Raw genomic sequence first — 25,757 nt, 5'->3', positions numbered from 1 at the left:
GCAGGGCAGGCAAAGGGGTGGAAGATTATTAATCAGTAATTTCATACTTTAATTCATACCTGAGGTGCAAAAATAAATGAGTGACAGGACAAAGAGTGAGCAATAATTACTAGCTTGATTTCCAACCAAAAGAAGATTGGTTCAGAAACTTGTAGTATCGCAGCTTCTAATTTAGCCTTTCATTGGCATGCAGTTCAAATGCTTTACAAGTTCAAGTCTTTCCACATGAAATTTACCACCGACTTTATGCAATTCCTGATTTTCACATTCGTTCGCTTTGTCCGACGAAAAGGCAATAGCGGTATTTTTCCGGGAAGATATTCCTCGTGCCAGTTAGTTGGGGTGAGAACCCCTACAGACTTATCCTCATGACGTAAAGCACCGTCTGATTGAGCTAAAATTACCATTCAATAGTGCAATTTGAAATCACCAAGGAATTTACCAGTCACTGCAACTAAGACTTCCACTTAAAATTATTCTCATCATCTCGCTCAACCCACTTCTTAAATTAACGACGTCATTTTCTGAAGATCTGAAGCATTCTTTATGGAACTGCTTAATACAGTGTTAACATTCTTGGGCGAGAATTTGAATCATGGGTTACTAATGCAGACATGATGTTCTCTAAGTCCAGTCGTGAATCATTTCAACTTCATATCTATTACATCTATCATGGAATCTCCATCATCCTCTGACAGTTTGTCCCAAATCAATATCTGCTTCAGGGGCCCAATCCGTCACACCCCTCAAAAGGAAGGGACAAATTAAGCTCATACTTGATGCTTTGTGAAGAAGAATCAATGAGTCTCTTCTATTTCTGGTCATGTACTAGTAGAGTCCAGCTTGTATGGTGTATTGTTCAATTGAAATAGATACGTTGAATTGAGTTGCTGCTCTGTGACAAGTTTTTTTGTAAAGATTTTTGCGAACTGTGACAAGTGACGATGATGAGTAAAGCTAGAAACTCTGGAATGTTTCTACCATAACTAGGATTAGAAAACAAACATTTCAGAAGAGACAATCACCAGTAACAAAATTAAGGCAACTAGAATAAGAAACCACACACACACACATACACACAACACCAAACAAATACAAAGGATAACAAACAAAAGAACATCCTCTCAGTTGAATTCACTCAAATCTAAGTTTCAATTATAAGTCATTTTACCTGTTCTATTTGTTTGTTTACTTTCTTATATTTCTATTTATTTCTCTGTCTGTTTGAACAATGGCACATCATAAAAACTTACCTTCTGTCGTGGATATGTCCCCAGGGCTATCACAAGTGACCGTTGTCATGTCATGCCCAAATGTGGCAGGGAGTGACCCGTAGAAAGTGTTGCCATCCCAAAATTCACATTTGAGGCTTCCTTCCGTGTCGGTGGGCAGGTTTGAAACGTGAACTGTCAACTGTAAAATAGGAGAAGAACAGAATTAATTGACGTGGTACAGTCGCCCGAATAGCAGGAATGTTTTCAACGGTGAAAATGTGAGAAGAAAGTATTAACATTGTAACAAAGTTGCATTAGAAATGTAATGCAGTCTACTATGGAGAGAATTAAGTATTAAATGCACTGTGTCAAAAAGAAAAGGCGCTGCAGCAGCTGCAATACCCCTGCAGCAAGGCTGTACCAATATACCAAAGAATAGAGATTATCTCGGCAGAAAAGCAGTGCCTTACGTGTGTAATTGCAGAGCTGAAAAGATTGACATTAACCCAGCCTTACTGCTGTAATGATGTAGTCACCCTCCACCGCCCCCCCCCCCCCCCCCCGGCATCCTACTAAAACCATGCCTGGAGACAATACTAATAATAACCTTTGACACACACTCAGGCTAATCTTGCCCTCATAATAATGTTCACATTGTACATGATACATGCATCCCTAATGATCGCCTCATAATCAAACGACAAATGGTTTTCAAATTCCCACAATTAACATCACAAGTACAAAAATACCATGAAACAGCTACTGTTTGAGGTGATGAATGCCATCTTCAAAACAGTATGTCCATGTATGTCACTCTACCTCATTATCCAAACATAAGTGCACCCTCTCCCTTACCCCCCCCCCTCGCTCTTCCTCCATGTCATTGTTTTTGTGATTTGGTGTATAACCAGAAAACCAAAACGTCTTCTGGTTCCGCAGCTTCTTCAAGATGCCAATTGAAATTGAGATAACCGATAACTTAACCTGAGTGGACTATAAGAAACTAGAACACTAAAATGTTGTAGGAATTCATATCATAAACTTTGAATGAAAATTAAGATGAAAACTAGAACGACGAAAGAGCCAACATCCCTTCCCCCCGTTCCCCCATCCTATTCAGCTCCCATCCCCCCCCCCCTCAATCTCCATGTCTTTGATTACACGCGGCTGCTTCGTATCCAAAATTGTTTGGCATAGAAAAGGCAGATTTTGTTTGTCCTTGATTAGATTCGTGATGCTTACTGACAGCCAGGCCAGCGACACATTGTTGCAGTTTTTATTTGGTGAGAAGGGAAATCCAGTCACAGGAAGGATATATCATATATCTACACTCTATTATGTAAAGTGCTCAACTGATGACTGTACGAACAATGTAAACTCTCAAATCTCTTCATCTTACAGCAACAAGCAACGGATACAGTACATGGATTGTCACAGGAAACATTCTCCCCTCCAATGTTTGTGTTAAGTAATTCCGACCAGCAATATTTCTCTTTCCTCTCTTCGATGACAGGTGTCCTAGGATTTCAAAGTTCATCGGCTCTTAAGCGTACAGATCGCTATGAACAAGAGGTGATTTCCTCCAGACGAGATTGAAATCTTCCAAGTATTTAGGAAGTCAATGATTTTGTCGGACAAAATGTCAAAGTATTATGAAAGATGAATCATTTGATATAAAAGGAGGACCCATAACATGTAAATTTTCCATTTTCCACTTATGAAAGCCTTCATCTCCTAGTTGAGACACAGACAAGATCTATGAAGCCCAAAAATCAAATGTTAAGCAAATAGATTGTGATGTCACAGTAGTGCATTACTGTGCAAAACAACTGTCTTTGTTTATTTTTGCTTTCTATCCTTGGTTTGACCTTGAATTGGGTACAAATCCATGTTTACCTTAGAGGAGGGGGTGTGAAATTTTCAAACTATAAAAGAATGTTGTATCTTTACACTACAGTTAATTAAACAAAGAGTAGATGAAAGTTTGAGATCGGAAAATATTAATTATGGTTACCTTTTTAATTTTTTTAAATAGTCTAACCCTACAATATATTGGTAATGAGATATTTATTTGCACTCACCATAACGTTTAATGGTGTACAAAGGTACCGCCAAAAAATGTAACACACACACAAATCGGCAAAAATTTGTGTAAATGGGAGGTGGGGGGGGGGGGAATTTGCCTTAGCTATACCCTCATTCTTAGGCCCCCATTTTTTTCTTTCCAAGAGGGGGACTTCAAAGCCATCAATGAAGAAACAGCTGCCACATGATTTTACTGTTCTCGCATATCAATAATTTTCAAGATCAAAAAAGACCATTCCTCAAATTTTAGCATGATTCCATGATCTGTCATCACTGTTACTGTCTATGGCGATCCTATTACCCCTGCAGCAGTTAACATAGTACAAGAAATCTGGAGAAATACTTAAGAGCTGGAAGATTAAACCCATTCATGGAACTACTTTAATACTTCACTAGTCCTATACATCACTTTTGTACATACAGATGGGCATCTATCATTTACACACCAGTTGTTCTCCTATCATTACTAACTCTGTCAAGCAACTGGCTGCATTTCCATTATCATCGAGAAGTACATCAAACTAAATCCCACCCATTTATAGAGATTCACGAAAGTAATTAAACTGTGCGTCGTAACGTACTCATCCTACGAGGTATATCTACCATATAGAATCTTTCTTCACAGGTGCCCAAGAAGTTATACCAAACGAAATTACAGTCTGGAACTTTTAATGCCTTCTCCAGTGGTTGGCAATGCAATGACCTCTGACTTGATTCTTATAAGCTAAGTAGGTAATATAAGCAGGCCAAGTTTAAGACCATATATGCTGGGAAAGATATCTAAGCCAATTACTGATAAATTGAAACTTTGAAAATATTTATTTGGGACAGTAAAAGACATTACACTTTGTATCTGAGACATCACACATCTGTTGTGATACTGTACCACTATAGATAGAACAATGATAAATATAACATGTAGGTAAGCACATGTAAGATATATATATCTTTGAGCTCAAGTTTTGTAAGTTTTTTTAATGTGGCAAACACTAATTACTTTGTAAATGGTGCTGGAGGGGGTAGGGGAACAGGGACAAGGGAAATGGCCACATAGCTTGTCAAACAGCCGAATGCCCCAGCCAATTAGATCCCTGGGAAAATATGCCAGAAGCCATTTGTTTTTAATATTAAATATTTAATTACTGTAAATCATACATATTACATAAAGCAAAATGGATTTTGGTTTCTTTCCTCTGGCTTTATAAGCCAATTATTTTAATTCCCTCTACACTTCTTGATTTAATAAACAGTTAGCTAGCATCTTCAAAGACCCTTACCACACAATTTTAATTTTTAACTATGGAATAATCAGTTTGCTCAAACTTACAAATATGAATATCATATTTTTATATCTATATGTATAAAAGTTATGTCTGAGAATATGAATTTGCAGCTGCCTTCCATATACCCCAAAGAAATCTGCTGTATGAAATTAAAATAATTAGACTAAGTTAAATCCTTCAATTTTAATTTGTTATTGATTGAAGATGGGATCGAAGAATGGCGAGATTCCAGACTCTATTTGCATTGGAGAATATGACTCGAGGGTAAAAAGTAAATGAAATATATGTGAACGCATAAATCTTTTCAATATGAATCATGTGGTCCTGAAATGATAAAATAAATCCCTGTAATTTGCTATATTATATTGACGTTCAACTTGACAGAGAGAGTGATTCAAGATTTTAGGAATGTGACCCACAAAAGACATGAATGTTATGGCTCAAATAGACCAAATTGTAATATGCATTGAAAAACATCAATTGTTCAAAATTTTCAATTAACAATTTAAGATTTTTTTTATATGACATTTGAAACTGGCCAATACAGACATTTTGATACTGTTGGTTTATGGGCAATTAAAAATAAAATGGAAGGAAAATTGATTCTCCGTTTAAGGCAGTAATGTTTATATATACATACACAGACCAACATACATACACCAACATACACAACATACACACACAGAGAATGTTAATTGTAGGCATATTAAGTAATTGTGTTCTTTTATCCATTCTCTCATCCCGTATAAAATCACGTGCATAGAACAATCCAGACCACATTCGCATTAAATTGCACTGTAGAGATTACCCCAGATAAATTACTTCTAGCCTGCACTAATTGGCAAAAGCTCCAAATAATAAATGTGTTAATTATGTAATCTGACGACTGTCATCCGTGAAACAGGGTTAATTGTTGACATTAAAAACGACTGTAACATAAAAAAAAAACAAATCTGTCTTACCAAAACATGAGCACTAGGGAAATACTTATCGATTCAAGGCCAAACACATTCCATTTCAAACAAGGTAAAAACTAGGGGAATTTAGGACTGTTTTAGAAGTCACAATTAAGAAAGGGTGTGGGCAGGAGGGTGTTCATAGGTACTTAAAATTATCTCTTGCAATATACACACCACTCTTACAGTGCACAGGTTGAATTCACAAAGTACATTAAAATATAAATTTAAAAAAAAAACACTTTCTTGATTGGTATTCCTAAAAGACAATTGCATCCTTATGAAACCTTTTGTATTAAATATTATGAATGCAGTCAATTCCCAGAGGTCAATATTTCTTAAGTCTGTCTCAAAATGTAACTCAAGTTAACATTCTCCCTAAATTTTCTTCACAAACTGTTCACCACACAGTTAACAATGTCCACACCACTATTTCAAATAACATCTGCAAAACAGCCACAAAAAAAAAAATAAATAAAAATAAAAATAAAAAAAAGGGACAGAAAAATACTAAATTCTACACAGAGAAAAGGGCAGATGTACCAACATACCATGGGAATCCTGACTAGTATATACTGCATGCATGACCTCTGGGGAAAGATGTGACATGACATTTCTAACCAATCACAGAAGTGATGCAGTAACCTCCTTTTTTTTGCTGTTGTGTAGTTCCCAGAGGCAATTAAAAGCAAATTTACATCACTCGCAAATTTGATGGAAATATATAGAAGCGGGTTCATCAATCTTTCCTCAAATGTATTCCCTCGGGATTGAGAGACTGTACCATGAAATGTCAAATTAAAGCTCATTACTTTTTATAATGTTGTCAACTGTGAAATGCTCTGCCGTATTTACTAAGAGCAGAGAACAGTTCTCAAAAAATAGTGATAAATGAGATAAAGACATTATGACACCTTAATTTGTATGCAAAATTCATACAAGAATAAAACTGCAAATGTCAATATAAGACATAATGTTGCTTCTTTTTTTCTAAAGTGCAACAGAATTGGGACAAATTCCAGTCACATGATCCAACAAATGCCATCTCACAAAAAAAAAGAAAATTTGCAAAAAAATAGGAGGGTGGGGGAAGGGAGAGGATACATTATATGGGAATGTCTTGATATTTTGGATTTTGTTAACATGCCAGCTGATATGTATTAAGAATATCCATCACCATCCCCTTTCTCTATTTCATTGAGTAACATTTGTGTGAGTACCTATCCTTTGACGATTTAAACTAATCAATATATTGTTACTTGAATACAGCTTCTTGTTGTTTTAGTCATTATGACAGGTTATGACTTGTGCCAAAAGTACCTGAGACCGCTGTACATCACTGTGTATAACATATATATTCACACTTTGACTGCAAATATAACATATATAGTTTCACCTTCTCTCCAAATGGCTTTTCTAATTGTCTCACTGGGTAAGGTTCACTTTTTCTTTTAAAGGGCCACGTAAGTGAAATTAATTACCATTACAACCAGTGCCGTTAAACTGAGTACCATCCACTAGAGTACCAACTACGTACTTTAAGGCTCCCCCTAATCAGTCTTGCAGCACTGTGCTTAATAGTACAACTTAATACACAGTGTGTTCACTGATCATATAAACGGTGAGCTATAAAAAAGATGGTTCTGCACTTAACATCGACGGAGATGAATATTTATTTCATGTGCAAAATGTGATTGTCATGTGACTTAAAATGAATTAGTATTATCAATTTCCTTTTCTCTGCAATAAATAAATCCCCACGCTGGACGGCCTCTACTGGTCGTAACAAATCTTTTCCTCATATGACCGGAAAGTTACGTTATCTAACCCGAAAGGGAACTTTAACAAGAAACACACCACATGATGTGCATTTAAACTTCCTTGACCAAATAACAATTAGCCAATGCATCATGATTCATACAGTGTTTATATATTCCATCAACTAGAAAGAACAACAAACAACTCTAGAACTGATGACTGTGAAATAATATTATTACTTCCTATTCTGTGATAACTCCACTCCAATAAATTACCAATAAACACATTTTTGTTGTTGTACATCTTGTGCAATAATTGTTTCGTAATCGGCTAATTATAATGAATGAACTTTTGTAAGTGATGAAAAGTTGCATTTAATCTACAGAGCAAACCAGAAAAGATAAACATTCCCACTGCTGGGTGAAAACCTCCACCTCCCCCCCCCCCCCCTCATGGTGGTTATGAGCTTATCATGTTTCAAGCAATAATTCCTTCAAGTCAGCTAAGAATGTTTCCTGGGATGAGGTTCGATTATTTTTCTGTTCATCCTTCACCTGTCACTTGGAATGTTTGGATAATGTTCCTGAGTACTATGAACTTGAAACTTTGTGGAAGTTTACCGTACTTACTGCAGTGAATATATACCAAGCTCTGTTAGTGATGAATGTAGTAGTTTTGGAAGAGGTCATATTTGCAAACTTTTACACATTCTGTTTTGAACAAATAACCTTCAGGTTTGTCAACCATGATACCGAGTTTTAAGAGAACCTGGAAACAACCGCAACGATATCTATCATTCTGAGCCTTTAAGGGTATCTACTAAGGGATCAAAGCACCACCTGTCCCCAACCCCATTATCCCCCCTCCCACCCTCACAAAAACCTACAGTACAACAATATAGAACAACTCATATTTAATTTCAATTAGTTGTGAATCATAAGATCTGAGGTGGATCATAGTTTAGATCTGAACATCTCTTTTCCTTCCTGTCATGTGTGATAGGATTACAAAGAATCTACGCCATGAAAATCAGCTGCGGTCGATGGAAGAGTTCTAACGCATTCAAAAAGTTCACTTTTGCAAAGTAAGGCTGTATTAATATATATGATTATTATATTAATATATGATGGGAGAATGAAACCTCCCAGCCACACCCCACCACTCCCCCCCCCCCCACAAGAAAAAAGAATGTAGAAAACATGTGCGAAGCTGTACGGAAATGTAGATAACGTCATTTTGAGTTCACATGATTGTTTCATCATCTCTCGTCTGAGATTTGGTTTTTGGCTTCCTTCCTATGATGTGATAGGACTACAAAGAAAACCACATCAAGATCAGCTGCTTGGATAAAAAAAAATGTATATAAAAGAAATAATATCATTCCAGCGACGACGATATGACCTAAAGAAGGAAGAGCTGACAAACATAAGTTTCACCCTGTCATCGTTGCCAACTTTGGGATTTCGTTATGTTGCAATTTCCAGCTGCGAAATCTGCAAACTTGAAAACAATTTGCACTTTGTCTGGATGACTTTATACTCTCAATAAGGAAGCAAAATCCAGCGAGAGTGCTTGAAAGTGCAAAAAAAAGAAGCATATTGTTTCCTTTACACGTCCATATTTTCTTAGAAAGATCGTAGATAAACAAAATTAGAAATCTAAGGATTAAAGGCAGGTTTAGGATACCATAGTGTTGTCAGTAACATTATCAAAAATTCTCACTCTTAACATTAATTGGAAACTTGAAAACAATTTGCATATGTCCGGATGACTACTGTACATAAGTCTCACAAAAATGATGTTACATGCAGCCAGAGGGGGGGGGGGGGAATCATAGTGTTGTCAGTAACATTATCAATAAATCTCATTGTTACCATTAAATTAAGTTCAGAAACTTCTTTCTCATCGTGTGAAGGTTCTAGCAAAACAAAACAGCTGAGAAAGAAACCTTCAACAAATAGTTCATGTATTTCTCAGGTTCCCTTACATCTGAAAATCATATGAATATTAGCTGTCTTATAATGTAGCTGGGTTATATGTGATACTGTTTTTGTTTTTATGTTTTCCTATCCGCATCACACAAAGGTCTTTTTGTTACCGTCCGAACCAACAAGAACCGTGGTGGAATATGAAGCCTTGGATCACATGTCATGGAAACATTCTTCCGATCAAACATGACATTGGATTAGATAGATCAAGTGTGACCTCCTTGCTTGACTCCTAAATTTACCTGCATAACCATACTGTTTTGTTTTAAGTATTCAAGATTAATTATTCAAAACACTTTTTATACCACTAAATAACAGTTTCATTTAGTCTGTCCTTACAGTAACATACTGAATGAAAGTCAAGACTCCTTAGGGAGGGGGGGGTAGATTTTCTTCATGAGCATGTGAAATTCATGGCGAGTAATAAGATACTTTCGTAAGCCTGATGGAGGCCCAAGTACACCATTGGTACAACTGAAGGTACAGTACTATAACAATGATTATTTACTTAATTGCAATGTATCAATGTTCATAGATATAGTAATATTTCCTTTCCTTTCATCGTATGACATCTGAGCCGGGTAAATACCAATTTCTAAATCTCATTCTAGTCTGTGTCTCTTCCCTCTTTTATTTCCACAGCTCCACATGGGGCATCTTCTTTTTTTTAAATTCTTTTGAAGAAAAACCGCCAAGTGTGTCAAAATGCCTCAACTATGCAATAAATTACAATAATAATTCTTTGAACTTGCTTCCATTCCCAAGGGTATCATTGCCTCATATCCACATATTTCTACTATTTTTTTGGCTTTTCGTTTTTGCTGTGCCTCAGGGCTGTTCTACAAAAAATTGTGAATAAAATCCAGATGTGCTTGAGATTTAAAAACTGGGCAAGGACTGCTTGTGCAAAGCGGCTAATTCTGTGCTGTATGGAAATCAGTCCATTCCATCTTGGGGAGGACTGGTTGGAACATACATAGATGCATAATATGTTTAAATAGGGGATACCCCAAAATGAAACTTTTTTAAAAGACAAAGGCATCATCTTTGCATGTCAGAAATTCCTTTTAGATGATCAAGCGATTAAAAAAATCCTCCTCCTAATCAAATCCAACCATGCGTGTGATGCAAAACATGTAATGCTTTGTTCCCTTACAACTTTAGTGATATCAAAAAAATTGAAACAAAGATGAGATTGCCATCTGTGATAATAATGAGGAGAAAAAAAGTTATCAAATTGTTGCTCAGGCTGAATCTATGAGGCTTGACATTCACTCAAGGAAGAGATACTGTAACTTAACCATCTGCTGTGGCCGATTAAGTGATGACTTAGGTGTCGGGATGGAGACAGCATTCCAAAAAACGGCTTCTAAGATAAATTATCAACAAATGTGTCGTGCATGAAAACACTATTCAACATAATATCTTACCGTCTTTGGATAGAGATTCGTTTAATTAATTCTACTCTACAGACATTCCAGTTACTGTAAGTACAGAGGGGGAGAGGTTAACAGCACTTATGAACATGCACTATAACTGTCTTAATTACTTACATGGATGAGAATATTTAGAGCAACATATATCTGTTGAAAATGTGTGGAAGTTCAGAAGTTGATAAGAAGGATGGAGATGGAAATAAATCTCAAGGTAGAGTGGGCAGGTAGAGGGGGCGGGGGGGGGGGGGGATGCAGGGGTGAAAGGTACCAAGTTTAAGAGGACTGGGTAGACAGCAAAGTAAATTTGTAGTGAGCTGGAGATACAAAATATTATAAAGTGAAGTTAATATCACTTGTCATTCATATTAATGAGAGTCAGGTATGTTAGGTCAGATAATATCACCCGAGTTAAATAAATATCAGCAAGGTCTCATAAATGATACATTGATACCTGCGAATCAAAGCTTGTGTGATGGCCACGATATAAAGTAGCATCGAGGAGTATGTAAATCCCATGCTTAAAGGAGAGGTCTGGGAGCCTACACACCCTTCCTTAGAGACTTTCCAATCATTTAGCAAAAACTCTGAGAATGCCATTCTGTAATACTCTTGAGATTTAAGGATGGATCCACGGAAAAAGTCTCCCCCATTTATAGTTTCAGTCTCCGTAAGGAAATAAAGCTACCAGGATGATAGCAAAAGGGAGTGTACAAAATTGTAAGTCTGTAACCTCCAAGCACAAAAGACCACTGTTCACTTTTATCAAACAAAACTTTCAAGCCATATTAGGGTCGACCTTTTATGGAATATTAAATGTAAAACCTTCATGCAAAGATCCAAGGCTAGGACAACGTGACCATCATCATCATCTAGCCTAATTCAATATTAATTTCATATTCCATTTAAATTAACGGCATTAACTCTAAGCCCACTGGATCAGCATGGGGCTTCCCTTGTGTAATAATAATTGTTTCCCTATTCTTTCCTGTACCTGATGTATCTTCCTTTCCGGAAGTTTTCAAGGATTTCATTAACTCCTTTCAAACATTGAGGGGTTATTACCACGACCAGATATTTGGAGTCCATCGGGAAAACAAATAGGTTGCTTCCGAGGATACCAACGACCGAGCTATCGTGATACACCATCGTTCGTGATGATCCATAACTAACCTACTTTTTGTCGCTTACGGTTGCCTTTATCGACAACACAGCTAAAATCCTTGCTTTCTTCCTCTCATTTTTACAGGAACTTTTGTGATTAACACTGATTTAGTGGACACCTCAACTTAAATACTATTGATTTCCTCTCTTCTGGAAGGGGGGGGGGGAGGGATTGTGGTGAGGGGAGTGTGGCGGAGCGTGAGGGGATAGGTAGGAGTGTAAAATGATTTGATATAGTAACAACCCAGGTAATAAGTAAGTCAACTACAGACAAGTCCAAACTCTGAAGTCGGTACCAGCTGGCAGTACAGTCATGAAAATCTAAGGTCAGCCTACTATCAATGAAAAAAGGAAGAAGAAAGAAAAGTCTATACCGAGAAATGGCAGATATCTGTAGAGTTTTGATAGTCATTTATGAATCTTTAAGACGGAAGTGATGAAAATTCTGCGACAGAAAGATATACATCGGTTATCGGTATCTTCTGAATGGTAGAACAGGCATTGGGCATATACCGTAGGGCACAGTGATAAAATATTTCTGTTCATGAATATTATCTAGGTTAGATGGGACAGTGCTCATGTCTCTAGATTGGAGACAGGTAAGAGAAGGGCAAAAGTGCAACTTGCACTACAGATCAGCATCTGATAAAGAAGAGTTACAATAAAGTACAGGTACTACGTGTGATTGAACTTATTCCTGCAGCAATGAACGACTTGTTCTCTGTTTTTCCAGGGAATAGGGTGAATGTTGTGGCTCTTAATAAGTGTATACATGGCTTTTAATTAGTTAGCTTTGGAATATTAACACTGCCAAGGTTTGTTTCCTTGTTTCTTTTCTGTGTTTGCATCACCTAATCAGCCCAAAAAGGAATTTAACACAAAATGTTACATTTGAACATCCCAGTTTGTAAAACAGTTAACAAACCACTATGATGTATATCATATAAATTTAAGCCAAAGATTGTACTCTGAAATTAGGTCTGACCTTGCCATTCTGCTATGAGATGTCATTTTTGTACAACATCAAGCACTTTTTTTTGGTGAATTCAAGTTCACGACAAAGATCATGATAAATCCTGGAGGCTAAACCCTTGGGCAAATCGTGTAAGCTTGTTCATTTGCAAACAAACATGATCTTCCTGTGAAGCTAGCCTGTTTACAGTTCAGTGAAGAATCCTTGAGCTTCTGTCTGCACGATTAGCTCGTAAGCATTGCATACCGTGTAGAGAGAATCTTCTGAGGATCTGTCCAATGCTAATTACCCAGCAGCAAAGCAATGAATCATGAATATTATCTGAACTGTAATCTGTATCTTGAAGAAGTCTTTTGTTGAAACTTGAAGCTTCATGTGATGAATGCTTTAATTTTATGAACTCATTTATAAACACTAAATCTTTCAACTGCACCATTCACATACATTTGCCAAGTCTTAGAAATGTTATCATACTAATACTTAAAGAGATATATATGTATTTGTTTATTCTAAGTCAGGTTCGATGCACAATCGGTCTTCATACTGTAAACTTGGCAAAGTGTCCCAGATGTAGGTTTGAATCGCCGGTGCACTTGAAGAGAACGAAAGGTGGAGAGGTTTTCTCACGACTATTTCAAGGAAGTACAAAGAGCATTCAACGGGTATACATCCCTGGATATCCCAGGGTATCATATTTTGTTTAAGTCATATCAAACACACCGATTATGTTGATTTTATTAATCAACAATAGTAGGGAATATTTTAAACCAATTTTTTCAAATTTGTCGGGTGGGGGGGGGGGTGGAGGTAGTGGGGAATGGTATCCATAGGCAGTACAATGGTTCACTTGTCCGAAAATAAGACATTGCTGTGTGATTGTAAGCAGGAGCATATGATTGGATTGGCTTGCAATGCCATTTCATAATTTGGGGTCATAGCATTGCTTCTGCTATTGGTTTGTTGTGATGCTGAAAGGTCACTAAACAGCAACCACAGGAAATAATGATTTTTTTTCATTTATGATTTTCTTTATTTCACTGAGAACAAACTTACACCACAGATGGAATTTCTAGGCTTACGTTACATTGAAAAGACAACCTGGGAAGTTGCCATTATCTGTCAAAACACTGGACCAAGTAAACAACTAAAATATTAAATATTGAGTAAATGTTTGTTTTCATTTACTTCTCCATGAAATCCTACGTTGGAACATAGTAACTTTTTTTCATAATTTCTGTCTCCCAATTACTTCAGCCAACAAACTCTTACCTGCGTGACGGTCCCAGCAGGAGCAAACTCTGGTTCCACTGTAGTAATGGCCAGACATTCATCCTCCTGGTTGGAGAGCCATCGGAGGGACGTTCCGTTCTGCGAGCCCACACACTGTGAATCGATTCTTCTGGTACATCTGCCCAGGCAAAGCAAGAACGGGGATGAATGTCATGAAACAAAGGTTTGAAAGATTCCAATAGAGACACACGTAATGGGCTTCTGAATGTTAGATTCGGAAGGAGGTGGGTAATGACCTTAGAAGGTGTCATTGAGGGCGCTGTGCAAGAAAGTTAACAGAACTATGCTAAGGTAAATAGGTGTCAATAGGTAAAGGAGACAGGTATTAAGTGAGGAGTGAAGTAAATCGTACCTTCTCACTTTTTAATTCAGCACACAGATTTCACATTCCTATCACTGTTTTACTCAGTTTAAGAGCCCTCCCACCTACTGATGATATTATTATTAAAAAAACATCATTTTTTGGAGGCTTAAAAAAATATTTCAATACAAACCAACTTGCAAATAATGTGAACTGACATAGTCAACTTAACACAAAAGTTTTAAGAAGTTTGTGGGAGGGGTAAATTAAAGGAAAGGGGTGGAGGTAAGAGAGTTTTGATTGTTAGAAGAGGGGGTAGGAAGCTGTCCCTAACCAAATACCAAACTTACTCAGCTTGAAGACTGCACCATCCACAGTATGGATCAAGGGCTTTATGGCACTCTTCACAGGTTGTGTACTCATGGCATTCTTCCACAGGAACTTTCGTGATCTGCATATGGGTAATACAATAAATAGATACAGTGTTATAATTCAACAATATAATAATGTGCATTGTCCATTGTTACATGATTCTCTTTTATTTCATGCATGGAAAATGGACCAAGAGTTAGATGAAAGAAATAAAAATAGTTAGTTTCTTTCACTGTTGTTGGTTTTTTTTCCTATTCACTTAATACACTAAGACCTCCCTTATCAAGGAGGATTGTAGAACTCAGTTTAAATCCATAATGACTCAATTTTCTTCTACAATATGTCCACCATAAGCTATAGCTATGGGGGAAAATATCATATATATTTAAACAATAATTGACACTGTATAATAATTTCAAGTTAATATAACACCATAGTTCATAAAATACCTTTCTTAATATGTAGTGCACACCATTAGAAGAATGTTTCAATGCAACTGTATGTGGATACGGTCACTTATGTACAATATACGGTACAGGTTACATAAACAATGTAAGGTTCATCGTTGACATTTTTAAGGTCATGTTCACAACATACCACACAATGACATCTTCAGAAAGTGAAAAAAAAATACTAAAAACAAATTCCTTCTCTTCAAATCTCTGGGGATACACGTTATGAACAAAATGATTAGACCAAATTATATTCAATTTGTTGAAATTGTTAACAGTGAGGCCATTGCAAGGAATCTCTTTCAACACCCTCTTTGATTTTTGCTCACAGTAGCGACAGGGTTGCATATATATCCTAAGTTTACTTGCAGTATTTTCCAGGGTTGGATTCAAAGGAGGAAAAAAGTCAACGACCGAAAGGTGAAAGACACTGAGTTTTAGTAATTTTATGGGAAAAAATTATATATTTATTAGTTTTAGTTTGGAAAGGAAACAATTAATGAAAGAAGTTTTACTTTTGTTCCTCAAGTTCTTGAAGATGTTTCAGAAACTTACTCAACTGAACATGCAAGCTTGAGGTATCTGATTTGTGAGAATTTCTGAGCAAAAACTTTCCTACTGAAAAGAAAGCTTGCATGGGGGAGGGGGGAGGAGCAGTGGCGGAGCGTCCATACAGTAAGGGGGGGGTGAATGCCCCCCTGACGGACTCAAATGGACTGCTGGCGCCCTTTTCAGCGTTTTACCATATTTTACTTATTCGCGATTATTGACTTTTTTATTGCGCTCTCATCAACATATTGACATTTGTCACATTTTGTTGGTGTAATTTGGCGATGACACCTATTTATTCTTCGTTTATCTGCAAATTAGCAAGGCCCGGAAAGGGTCATTTCCGGCGATCTAGAGAGTATCTTTACTCAAAAAAATTTCTGTCCGCTACGCGCCAACTTGTGGTGGCGCTCCGCTTATATAGTGTCGAAAGCGCCCCTACAGACCATTCTCGCCCCTCCTGACCAATAACCCTAGCTCTGCCACTGGGGAAGGGGTAACTCTCCTGATGTCCGGCACCTTTGGCTTTAAGCTTTCATGATCAATATTTCCAACATTTCTCTATTCATGTATAAGTAGCGCACTATGGAATATGATTTCATCCAAATGTCAGGCTACACATACAGTACTGTTACAGTGTGTTTGTAGTAGCGGCTGGATGCATACTGTTAATCCATGCCGTACATGTACAGTACGAATCAGTATATACTGTATATATACTGTAACTTGCCCATTACATTACATTAATTAATCAGTCTCTTGCCTTAATTACAGATCTGCCAATAACATGTACAGCTACTTACTGTTTGTTTAACTTTTAAATTCAAAAGACATCTCTATTAACCATATTTTGTAATTATAACCGAGGTTCAATGAGTCTGTTTCACCGATAATAATTAACACCATCTATCTCGGATTGTTAAGTTTCAAGCCGTTCCTCGCCTGAAAATGTGAAGTTGCTCTCGAAAATTGATGCGTTAATTTCAAATATGAAAGACCCAAGTGAATTGAAGAGCTCAGAGAGAGAGAGAGCAAGTGAGAGTGTGTGTTATGATATCCTCCATTTGACAATTTATGATTTGTATTTTTTCCCTCTAAATTTCTACTTCTGCCTCTTCATTATTATTTGGCCTCTGGGGATACTGAAGGGAGTCTTATTGTCTTTTTGAAACTTGGTGGAGGTCTTTGAAAACAAGGTCTTCATGCTTGACCGATTTTTAATACCTTGTAGAGTTATCAAAATGAACAGCATTTAATCAAAGACCTACCTGATGCTGTACAATTTGTCAAGTCGATTCTGCCTGGAGAACAAACTTTGAGCTAGCAAGGGAACAGGAGAGGCCACAGGGTCATGGAATATCATACACCATAAGAAAAAAAAAACTTTAAAGAATAAAGTGATTAAAATTGAATAAGAATCTGCACAGCTTAAACATTGCATGAAAACCTTTTCTACAACGTCATTGGCTCGGTCCTTAAATCTGCACCAGCCGCAAATTGGTTGAAGATTGATTTAACAACATTTATTGAAGATTGGCAGGTTCATTAATAATTCAGTTAAAGCTATTTTAACAACTATTTCAATTTTTTTTAAACATAATAATTAAAGGAGTAGTGTTCCCTTTAACTGATACACATTCAAATTCCCTTTATCCAACCCCCTCCCTTTCCTTCCCCTTCCCTTCCCTTCCCTTCTCTCCCTTCCCCTCCCCTCTCATTTCTACTGTTGCTTTTGATTTACCAAATCCAACAGATTTTGTTAGCTATACTGTATTATTGCTCTTTTGGATGTGGACAACCGAACAACATAACAAGGGCGGCACTGATCTTGAACAACATTTTCACACTGTGAGTGTGCAATGATAAAGTACAGTACGTAACTAAAGTAGTAATCCTTTCATTCCATTTTGAGGGGTGTGCAAACTTCTCAGTCAACGATCTCTCGTAACCTTCTGAAATACACCATACTGTGCACAGCATTGTACAAAACTAATACTGTGTCTACAGCTAAGGTATAGCAACACCACGCACAGTTGATTGTCACATTTCAATCTGCATCTCTAAATTATTCAAAAGCTTTCGCTTCATTTTCATTGTAAACAAACGTCATGCCATCCCGTATTGATGAATTAAAACTGATAAACTGAAGCCAAAACCCAAAAGTCTTAGAAGATTCTGAAATTCAAACTCCTCTGTAAATAAAAGATAAACAAGGACTGTTTTAACGAATATTTGTTTACAAAATCTTCGCAGAGCAACCCCTTTATTAAAATTTATGACATCTTGAACATAAGCTTGGGTAATTACTACTGGAATGAGTATAACATGTCTGTACATTGATTCATTGGAATGTGTTTATGGAAACTCATTTGAGAAGGGCTGGAGTAGCTGCCACGTGTCTTGAGTCACGACTGCTCATTAAAACAGTACCCATAATTTGCATTGTTTGAGAGAGAAAGAAAGTAAACATAGAAGGGTAGATGTACGTCAATGATTTATTAAAATGAACTGGTTGTGTTTATTTGCTTTTCATAATAACATATTGTGGCAAAAGTTGAGATCTGTGTTTTTTTTTCTCACCTCATCTATGTAGGAGGGATCATATTCAAATACTCCAGCGCAAGGACTTGGCATTTTACAGTCAATGCAAAATGCTTACGTCACAACTAGTACAAACGGAATCACGACATCATATTTGACTAACATCAAATTTGTTGCCTATTAAACTTTTCCAGAACATCTTTGATTCAGCGAGTGATTAGCCACAACTAACTTTTGTTTATTTATTTTTTAATATCGTAACATATCACAAAATTAAGTCACATGGATATTGCTGAGACCAATATGGTAATATCCACATAAAATATAGACAAAAATAATGAAAGAAGCTTCTTAAAAGGAACACTTTCCATTTAATGCTTCGGTGAGGATATCTGAAGGGGTGAGAGGACTTGACATATATATGGTAATTAATAAATGTTTCCAGGACGTTACCATGTACTGCTCTAATTTCCTGTAATTTACATAAAGAAGTATTACAATTCGTGGAAACAAGCACCTGAGCTTTAAAGGGCATGAAGTATTGGACACAAATATAGCAGAGAAAAGAGACAGGATAAAATAATCAAAATTCACAAAAACATGTGAGCTGGCTGTTAGTCACTGACAAGACGTTGAGAATGATTCAACTTGGGACAAAAAGAAGCAGGTGTAGAGTGGCCATCTTCAGAATGGTGGATTAAGTATTACTAAGTAGGAATAAGTTAGTGAACATTGACACAGGAAAGGGATGCAGTGCTAAAATATTCTTTTATCCCCCCCCCCCCAATATTTAGTGCTAAATTGTTATTTCATGACTTACAAGCCTTTGAAATCTATAATGCATATTATGTCATTACTCAATCTTTGATTGTCCATTGTCCAATGTCCATAACTAATAGAAAATATATACATTAAAGGGAGGTTCCTTTTTCCCCCTTTAAAAAATAGCTTATGAAATTCAACTAGCTTGGCATATTGTAATACACACTAAATGTACAAAATGCAGCATTTCAGCAAAATAAATGTGAAAGACAATTTGTTCATATCATACTTTACTTTTCATAGGTATTTTTGAGCCATGATAAATTAGCCTTTTTATCTTCTGTGGGTTTCATTCTGAGCATCCCTTTCAGATGAAGATTCGAACATCCTTTCCCTGACAAACCACTTTCATCACTAACCAACTTTCTACTTTATGGACAGTTGACAGACAGAGATCAAATCAACTGCCATGGCTGCCATCATTGTAAGACTTCAAGAGAAAAAAATGCTCGATCTGATTGAAGAGTTAACAGACAGGCTAGATGGATAGGAAGACACTGCTGTTGCTGCACAGTCAGTTTAACCTTTCAATAACCTGTTAGCTTTTTTGTTACTCAAGGTTGCCTCTGCTTTGGTGGGGTCCAAACACTGAGGGAAAACATTCCAATCTTTCCTGGTAGACATATTTGTCCTCTGCTATTTGGTTTTCAAAAAAAAATCCATTTATTTTGTATGACGGGATAGATTTTGTATCTGAATGCATCTAGATGCTATTACATTTTCAATATTGATCAACATAGTTCCTGCCACAGGTAACAGATTAACCCAGCAGCACATCGCAATATATGTTAAAATTCCTGTACAAATTGTGCAAAGTTAGATGCATGTACAAACTGTGCAAAGTAACATGCCTACATGTACTAACTGTGTAAAGTAACATGCCTAAATGTACTAACTGTGCAAAGTAACATGCCTACATGTACTAACTATGCAAAGTTAGATGCATACTGTACATGTACTAACTGTGCAAATTAAGTTAGATGCATACATGTACAAATACAACAGTTTTGTTCAATGTGTTAGAGAGACAAAAGTCAGAGCCTTCAAAAACTAGTTAGGCCGCTTCACAAAATTTGAACACTAAAATTATTCAGTGTCCCATTCCACTAACCAAATACATTTCTTTGATATCGATAGTGTCAAGGGGACAGGGAACCTACACCCCTGCTCCAAACAACAGCCAAGTATAACACAATACAAAGGTAATTTAACTGGCATTCCAGCCAGTCTGACAAGCATAAAATCTATTGTTATAGATAAAATCATCATACTGTAGCTGACAAAAGCCACATATTTTCATTGTGTTTCTCCACACTGTAAAATTTGAATTTTTTTATCAACTAAATTTCTTCTCACCTATTTTGTTTACGCATGGTTACAGTATCTACAGCAAAATAAAGCTATTAACTATATCTATATCAGTTGTTGTTTGAAAGCTCGAGTTTTATCCAATCTTCGTAAGCTTGAGTTTTATCAAAGTGTAGAGCTAAACTGTAAATTCCTTCTGAATTCCGCCAATAAATTAAGTTTAACCCCAGCAATTTTAACTGTCCCCCACAAAAAATTTGTTGTTTATCTTATGAATGTTTCCTTCTTTTTTTTCAGTAAGCATTATTTTCCCTTCCTGGGAGTTAAAATTCTTAACCTTAGCATATATCCTTCCCATAGCTGTGTCCATGAAATATTTTTCTACAACAGATTTTCCTTCAGTCTCCAAAAAGTTCACAATTATTTCTCCAGGGATGGTAACCTCTCTGACCTTTTTGATGAAAAGGGGGGTTGGAGAGGAAGAAAATGTTCAGAAAAATAGAAAGCATTCCTTCTCTGCCCTTTGTAAATGGGGTGTAACAAATTATTTACACACCAACCTCATTTAAATCTTAATTCTTTGGGGAAAACCCAAAATTTATGGAAGTTCCCAATCCCCAAAAGGTTGAAAATATGGTGAAGTGTAGTTCACAGAAAGTTGGTATATGGACTGTATATGATATGGGGCTGTTATAGGGTACATTATATTGAGTATGTGTCAAATACTGTGTTATCTAAATTATCATATACTTGCTGCATGCTTTAACAAAATTATTTTCTTCTACCAGGAGCTCAATTCCCAACACTTTCTATCTTAGTACCATATCAGGTGGGATATTAAGATAAGTGTGAAACCAATTTTTGTTTAATCTGTTGAAGAAATTCTTTCAGACAGAAAGGAGAGTCTAGAAGCTAGGGTAAGGAAATATACATTTTAAGTAACATACCACAGTATACTATACACTATTTGCATACATACTGCTGTATCTGACAAATTTGACAGTCTTGTTGATATCTGTATATAATCCGTATATATATTGCGCCCATATTATTAGCCTGCTGAACATTGCTAAAAGTCTTTGAAAGTACTTTCATGGAGGCTCAGACACTTCTACATTTTCGCGGACATTCAGGAAATGTTATAAAATCAACAATGAATGAGATGCCTCACAGTGTGGATTAAACTACTTTTAGAGTGGCAGTAAAATGCTTGTTGGATATTGATCACGAGTGGCCATTATCTGAATTTCTAGCATATTTAGGGGGCAACAACACTGATCAACATCTGATCAACAATCAACTAATCAACAATCTTAACCGAAAGTTTATCTGCTCCTGCGGATTCCGGCCATATCATTCCTCTGCCGTCAATTATATGCAGTAAATTCACGATTAGGTACAGTATTTAAACTGATTTGCCAAGCAATAATGAATTTATAACTGCAAAACACTTTTTTGAGTTGGTCAAGTTTAACATCAGGTTTTAAAATTTCTGTCATAATCACAGAAGTGGTTGTTCTAATTATAGACAGGAAATTTATTGGAGCCAGCTAGCAAGCAAGAAAGCACACAAGCGATCTGTGCTGCAGCGAACAACAAATTTGGGATTTCTGGATTTATACTTAAGAATGACCAGTTGGGAATAGATCTGGTCAATTAAGACAATCTTACAGTTCAAAACAAACCTTTGAATATATTTGCCACATGTCTTAGATTAAATATCATCAAATTAAACGATGCAAAACTCTATATATTAATCGAGAAAAAAAATATTGACCTTTTGCTGGTTTCATAATATGGCTTTACCCGATGTTAAAGTATACTTATTTTTAGGTTGGTAACACCAAACTTCAGCTTTAATAATTACTGTACTGAGCATTTTTTTTTAAATCACCATGGTAACAACATTACCAAAATGTACATAGAAATCAGTTTGTAAACAAATAAAGACGTGACCCTTACAGACTCGACTCAACCTGTATCAGGAGTATGACGTACATGTTTGCAACTTACTGTTCAGCCGACTCAGCAATTAACTCCAATTTTTTTTTTCTGTTTTCATTTTCCAAAAGGTCTAGTTTTAGTTTTTGTTCTGTTTAGGATCGGGCAGCAAATTCTGGAGAGGTTTTTTTTTTTGACAGGTAATGAACCATGCACTTATGGAACTGGACTGAAACTTGTGAGGATCTTCCAAAGTTTGGAGAAAGTAGTTCCTCTTTCAAATAATTCATTGTTTGAGAATATGTGTGTGAGTGGGAAGCATTGAGGAAGTACAGTAGTCGCCTTCTGTAAAATTTGGTTTTCAAAAACACAAAGTAACCGATATCATCACGCAAGAGGAAGATCTCTTTATAATATTAACTTTTCATCGGTATGAAAATATGGGAAGTGAAACTTTAATTGGAAAATGAGATTCAATTGTTCCGGGAAAAAGGGACAGTACAGTGATCTCATAAACAAGTACCGTAACTAGGAGAAGGCCCGTAAATTCAAAACTGCTTGTTTGAAAAAAAAAAAAATTATTTTTGTTTTTATTTCCCCCCCAGTGGATGAATTTGTACACATACGGTATGCTCTCCAGTAAGGGTATGAGTTATCCCTTCAATTGTGGTGGGAAATGGTTGATATATAAAATATTTGACATGTAACCAGTTGCCTGAGGTTTCGGCGTGATATTTAAGTTGTTTTTGTCCTAACTCATTAGATATCCTGCTGTACTGTACATGTTATAGTACTTGTATTACACGAGCCTTCTTTAACATCGTCAGCATATTGAAATATCAAGATGGTCATACCAAAATTTTATTCATATTCAGGGTTGAATAATTTATTCATTGTAATTTTTATGAATTCTGTAACACAAAATACGTAAGAGTTAAACGTTATACATGAAGTTACACAAATAACATGCATCCAACAATTTAAAATATATATATATATATGTATATATATATATATATATATATGTGTATATATATATATGTATATATATATATATATATGTATATATATATATATATATATATATATATATATATATATATATATATATATATATATATATATATATATATTTATATATAGGTTTGCTCAAAAACTGTTGAAACACAAATCTGTGGTATACAGTGTTGTACAGTACACCAAGTCAAAGTCTGCATATGCACATTACATACTGTACTGTTGTAAGTATGATGTGCTATATACCACCAGAGATCACCTAAAAAGAACCAGTCTTATTACAACTGCAACACCCCCCCCCCCCTTCAGAGATTACCTGTTTGGATATCAAGCAAGTACAGCAGAAATACCTTTTGTGTTCAAATTTCAATTGTTTCCCCTGACCTATCCCAAGCCCTCCCAGCTCTTAATGGATGAACCAGATCAAACAAGTTCACATCTTTTGGCACTGCTATATGCTAAGCTCTCATCCACCCCAAAGAAAAGCAAACCTTCTACAAATAAATGATTTGAGAGGATGAAACCTATTGACTGATTCCCCCCCCCCCCTTTCTATTTTCTCAGGCTTTCCACTTTAAACTGGCCCCCATTGACACAATGCTACAGGGCTGCTGGGTTTTCTCAATAGGATTATCTGGAGAGCAGTCTATATAAAATACCACCAGATATCTGTTCTGTTCTTCTTGGCAGGACACCCTGGAATGCTAAAATGCTTTGAAAGTTTAGAAGTTTAGAAACGTGTCTGGACTTGTATGGACAAAAATTTAACCCAATATGTACCGTACCTGTGATTTGGGGGTTTGCATGTATACATTAGGTATAATTTGTGAATATTAATTGTGAAAAGGACACCAATACAGGACTTGCTGAATTTGGGATGAACATAAATAAGCTAGCAAATTTGAGAAACTAGATATATTTCCTCTATCCAAGTCTGTCAAATCTAAACATCCATTTCTGAAGCAAAGAACTGGAATTTGCCCATTGTATGAATTTTCTCGCAACAAATATAGGCCATTAGGCAGTACAGAACACCAATAGAAAAAGTTACTGTAAAAAGTAACAAAAGTTACTGATTCACTTATGGGCTTAATATTGAATTAATCATGTTTAACATACTACAATGTTAAGCATTCTCAAAACTAACTGTTTTTTTTCATAGTAGCAATGAAACCATTTTTATTCACTCACGTGATAATAGTACCATTTATAAATATTTCAATGTCTCCACTCTGGCAATTACACTCTCTAATATATGATATATTAAAGTACATAGTGTACCCATTTGAAGTGTTGTCTCCATATAAATATATATTCATCTGGTACATAAACTTTCTCACAGTAATGCTATAGGTCTATAGCTTTCTAAAAAACGTTAATTGGTCCAGTCACTCGTACTCACAATATTCTCATGAATGTGAATACTTAATACATACTTTCTTAATACTAGTAATGTTAGGCAGCAATATGTCCCATTTGTTTCTTCCTACAGTATGGAAATCTAAGTAAATTTTTCATATCATCAGTACATTAGTAGACACTACAGTTTCATCCACAAAATTCTCTTTGTCGACCTGCAAGGCATCACTGACACCAAATTGCCGACTATTAAAACCACTAGCTCTCCTCTCTCGATAATCCTCACCAAGCTGGATGTATTCATAGCTGAAACTGTCATAGTGTCATAACCAGCAATACCAAAGCGTAATTCGTCAGAGATCACACTTCATCTCAGAGACATTCTTAGAGATCTCGACGCCAGAATGACACCACTCTGTGACGGGTGACATGCATCTAATTGACTTCACGCTTTCCCGATCTACAATAAACAACTACTTATATATATATATATTTTAACACACACAAATATATATATGTAGACTTAATAACATACGGTTCCAATAATGCCGGCCCAATGAACCACATAGAGAGTTTAAGAACTAATATTGTGTTTGAGATCAACGTTGAAGGGCAAAATCATACTTGAATTATCTCATTAGTTAAACATTTTCATCATCGTCAACCGATCCCATCTGACAGATCCATGTATGCATGAATGACAAAGTGACACTTCTAATGGTCGTAAACCGCAATCCGTTGACGCATCAATGTCGAAATTTGTGTTGACTCCTCGGAAGATGTTATCCCAAGATAACGATCAACAACGTACAAAAATTTAAAACAAACAAATGTTACCACGACGACGGCAATTGACCATGTTGATCTTCATTACCGCAACGATTTCTTTTCTCGTAAACGAATATATATAACAATAACAACAATTTGTCTGTGTTTATTTTATGTGTGGTC

At 36.1% G+C, this 25,757-nt stretch overlaps 1 protein-coding gene across 4 annotated transcripts in view; it reads right to left on the bottom strand.

The window, feature by feature from the left end:
• Window positions 1-25,757, bottom strand: part of LOC139961679 (plexin-A4-like) — a 93,271-nt gene that overhangs the window by 24,593 nt on the left and 42,921 nt on the right. For all 4 annotated transcript variants that reach the window (XM_071961069.1, XM_071961071.1, XM_071961068.1 and 1 more), the window contains exons 5-7: window positions 14,796-14,896; window positions 14,124-14,262; window positions 1,254-1,413 (exon numbers count right to left, since the gene is read on the bottom strand). In XM_071961069.1, coding sequence (XP_071817170.1) covers window positions 1,254-1,413; window positions 14,124-14,262; window positions 14,796-14,896 — 400 coding nt within the window. The remainder of the gene's footprint in view (window positions 1-1,253; window positions 1,414-14,123; window positions 14,263-14,795; window positions 14,897-25,757) is intronic.

Source organism: Apostichopus japonicus, chromosome 20, assembly GCF_037975245.1.
Source record: "Apostichopus japonicus isolate 1M-3 chromosome 20, ASM3797524v1, whole genome shotgun sequence".
Classification (NCBI taxonomy): domain Eukaryota; kingdom Metazoa; phylum Echinodermata; class Holothuroidea; order Aspidochirotida; family Stichopodidae; genus Apostichopus; species Apostichopus japonicus.
This window is presented reverse-complemented; position numbering and strand designations above follow the sequence as displayed.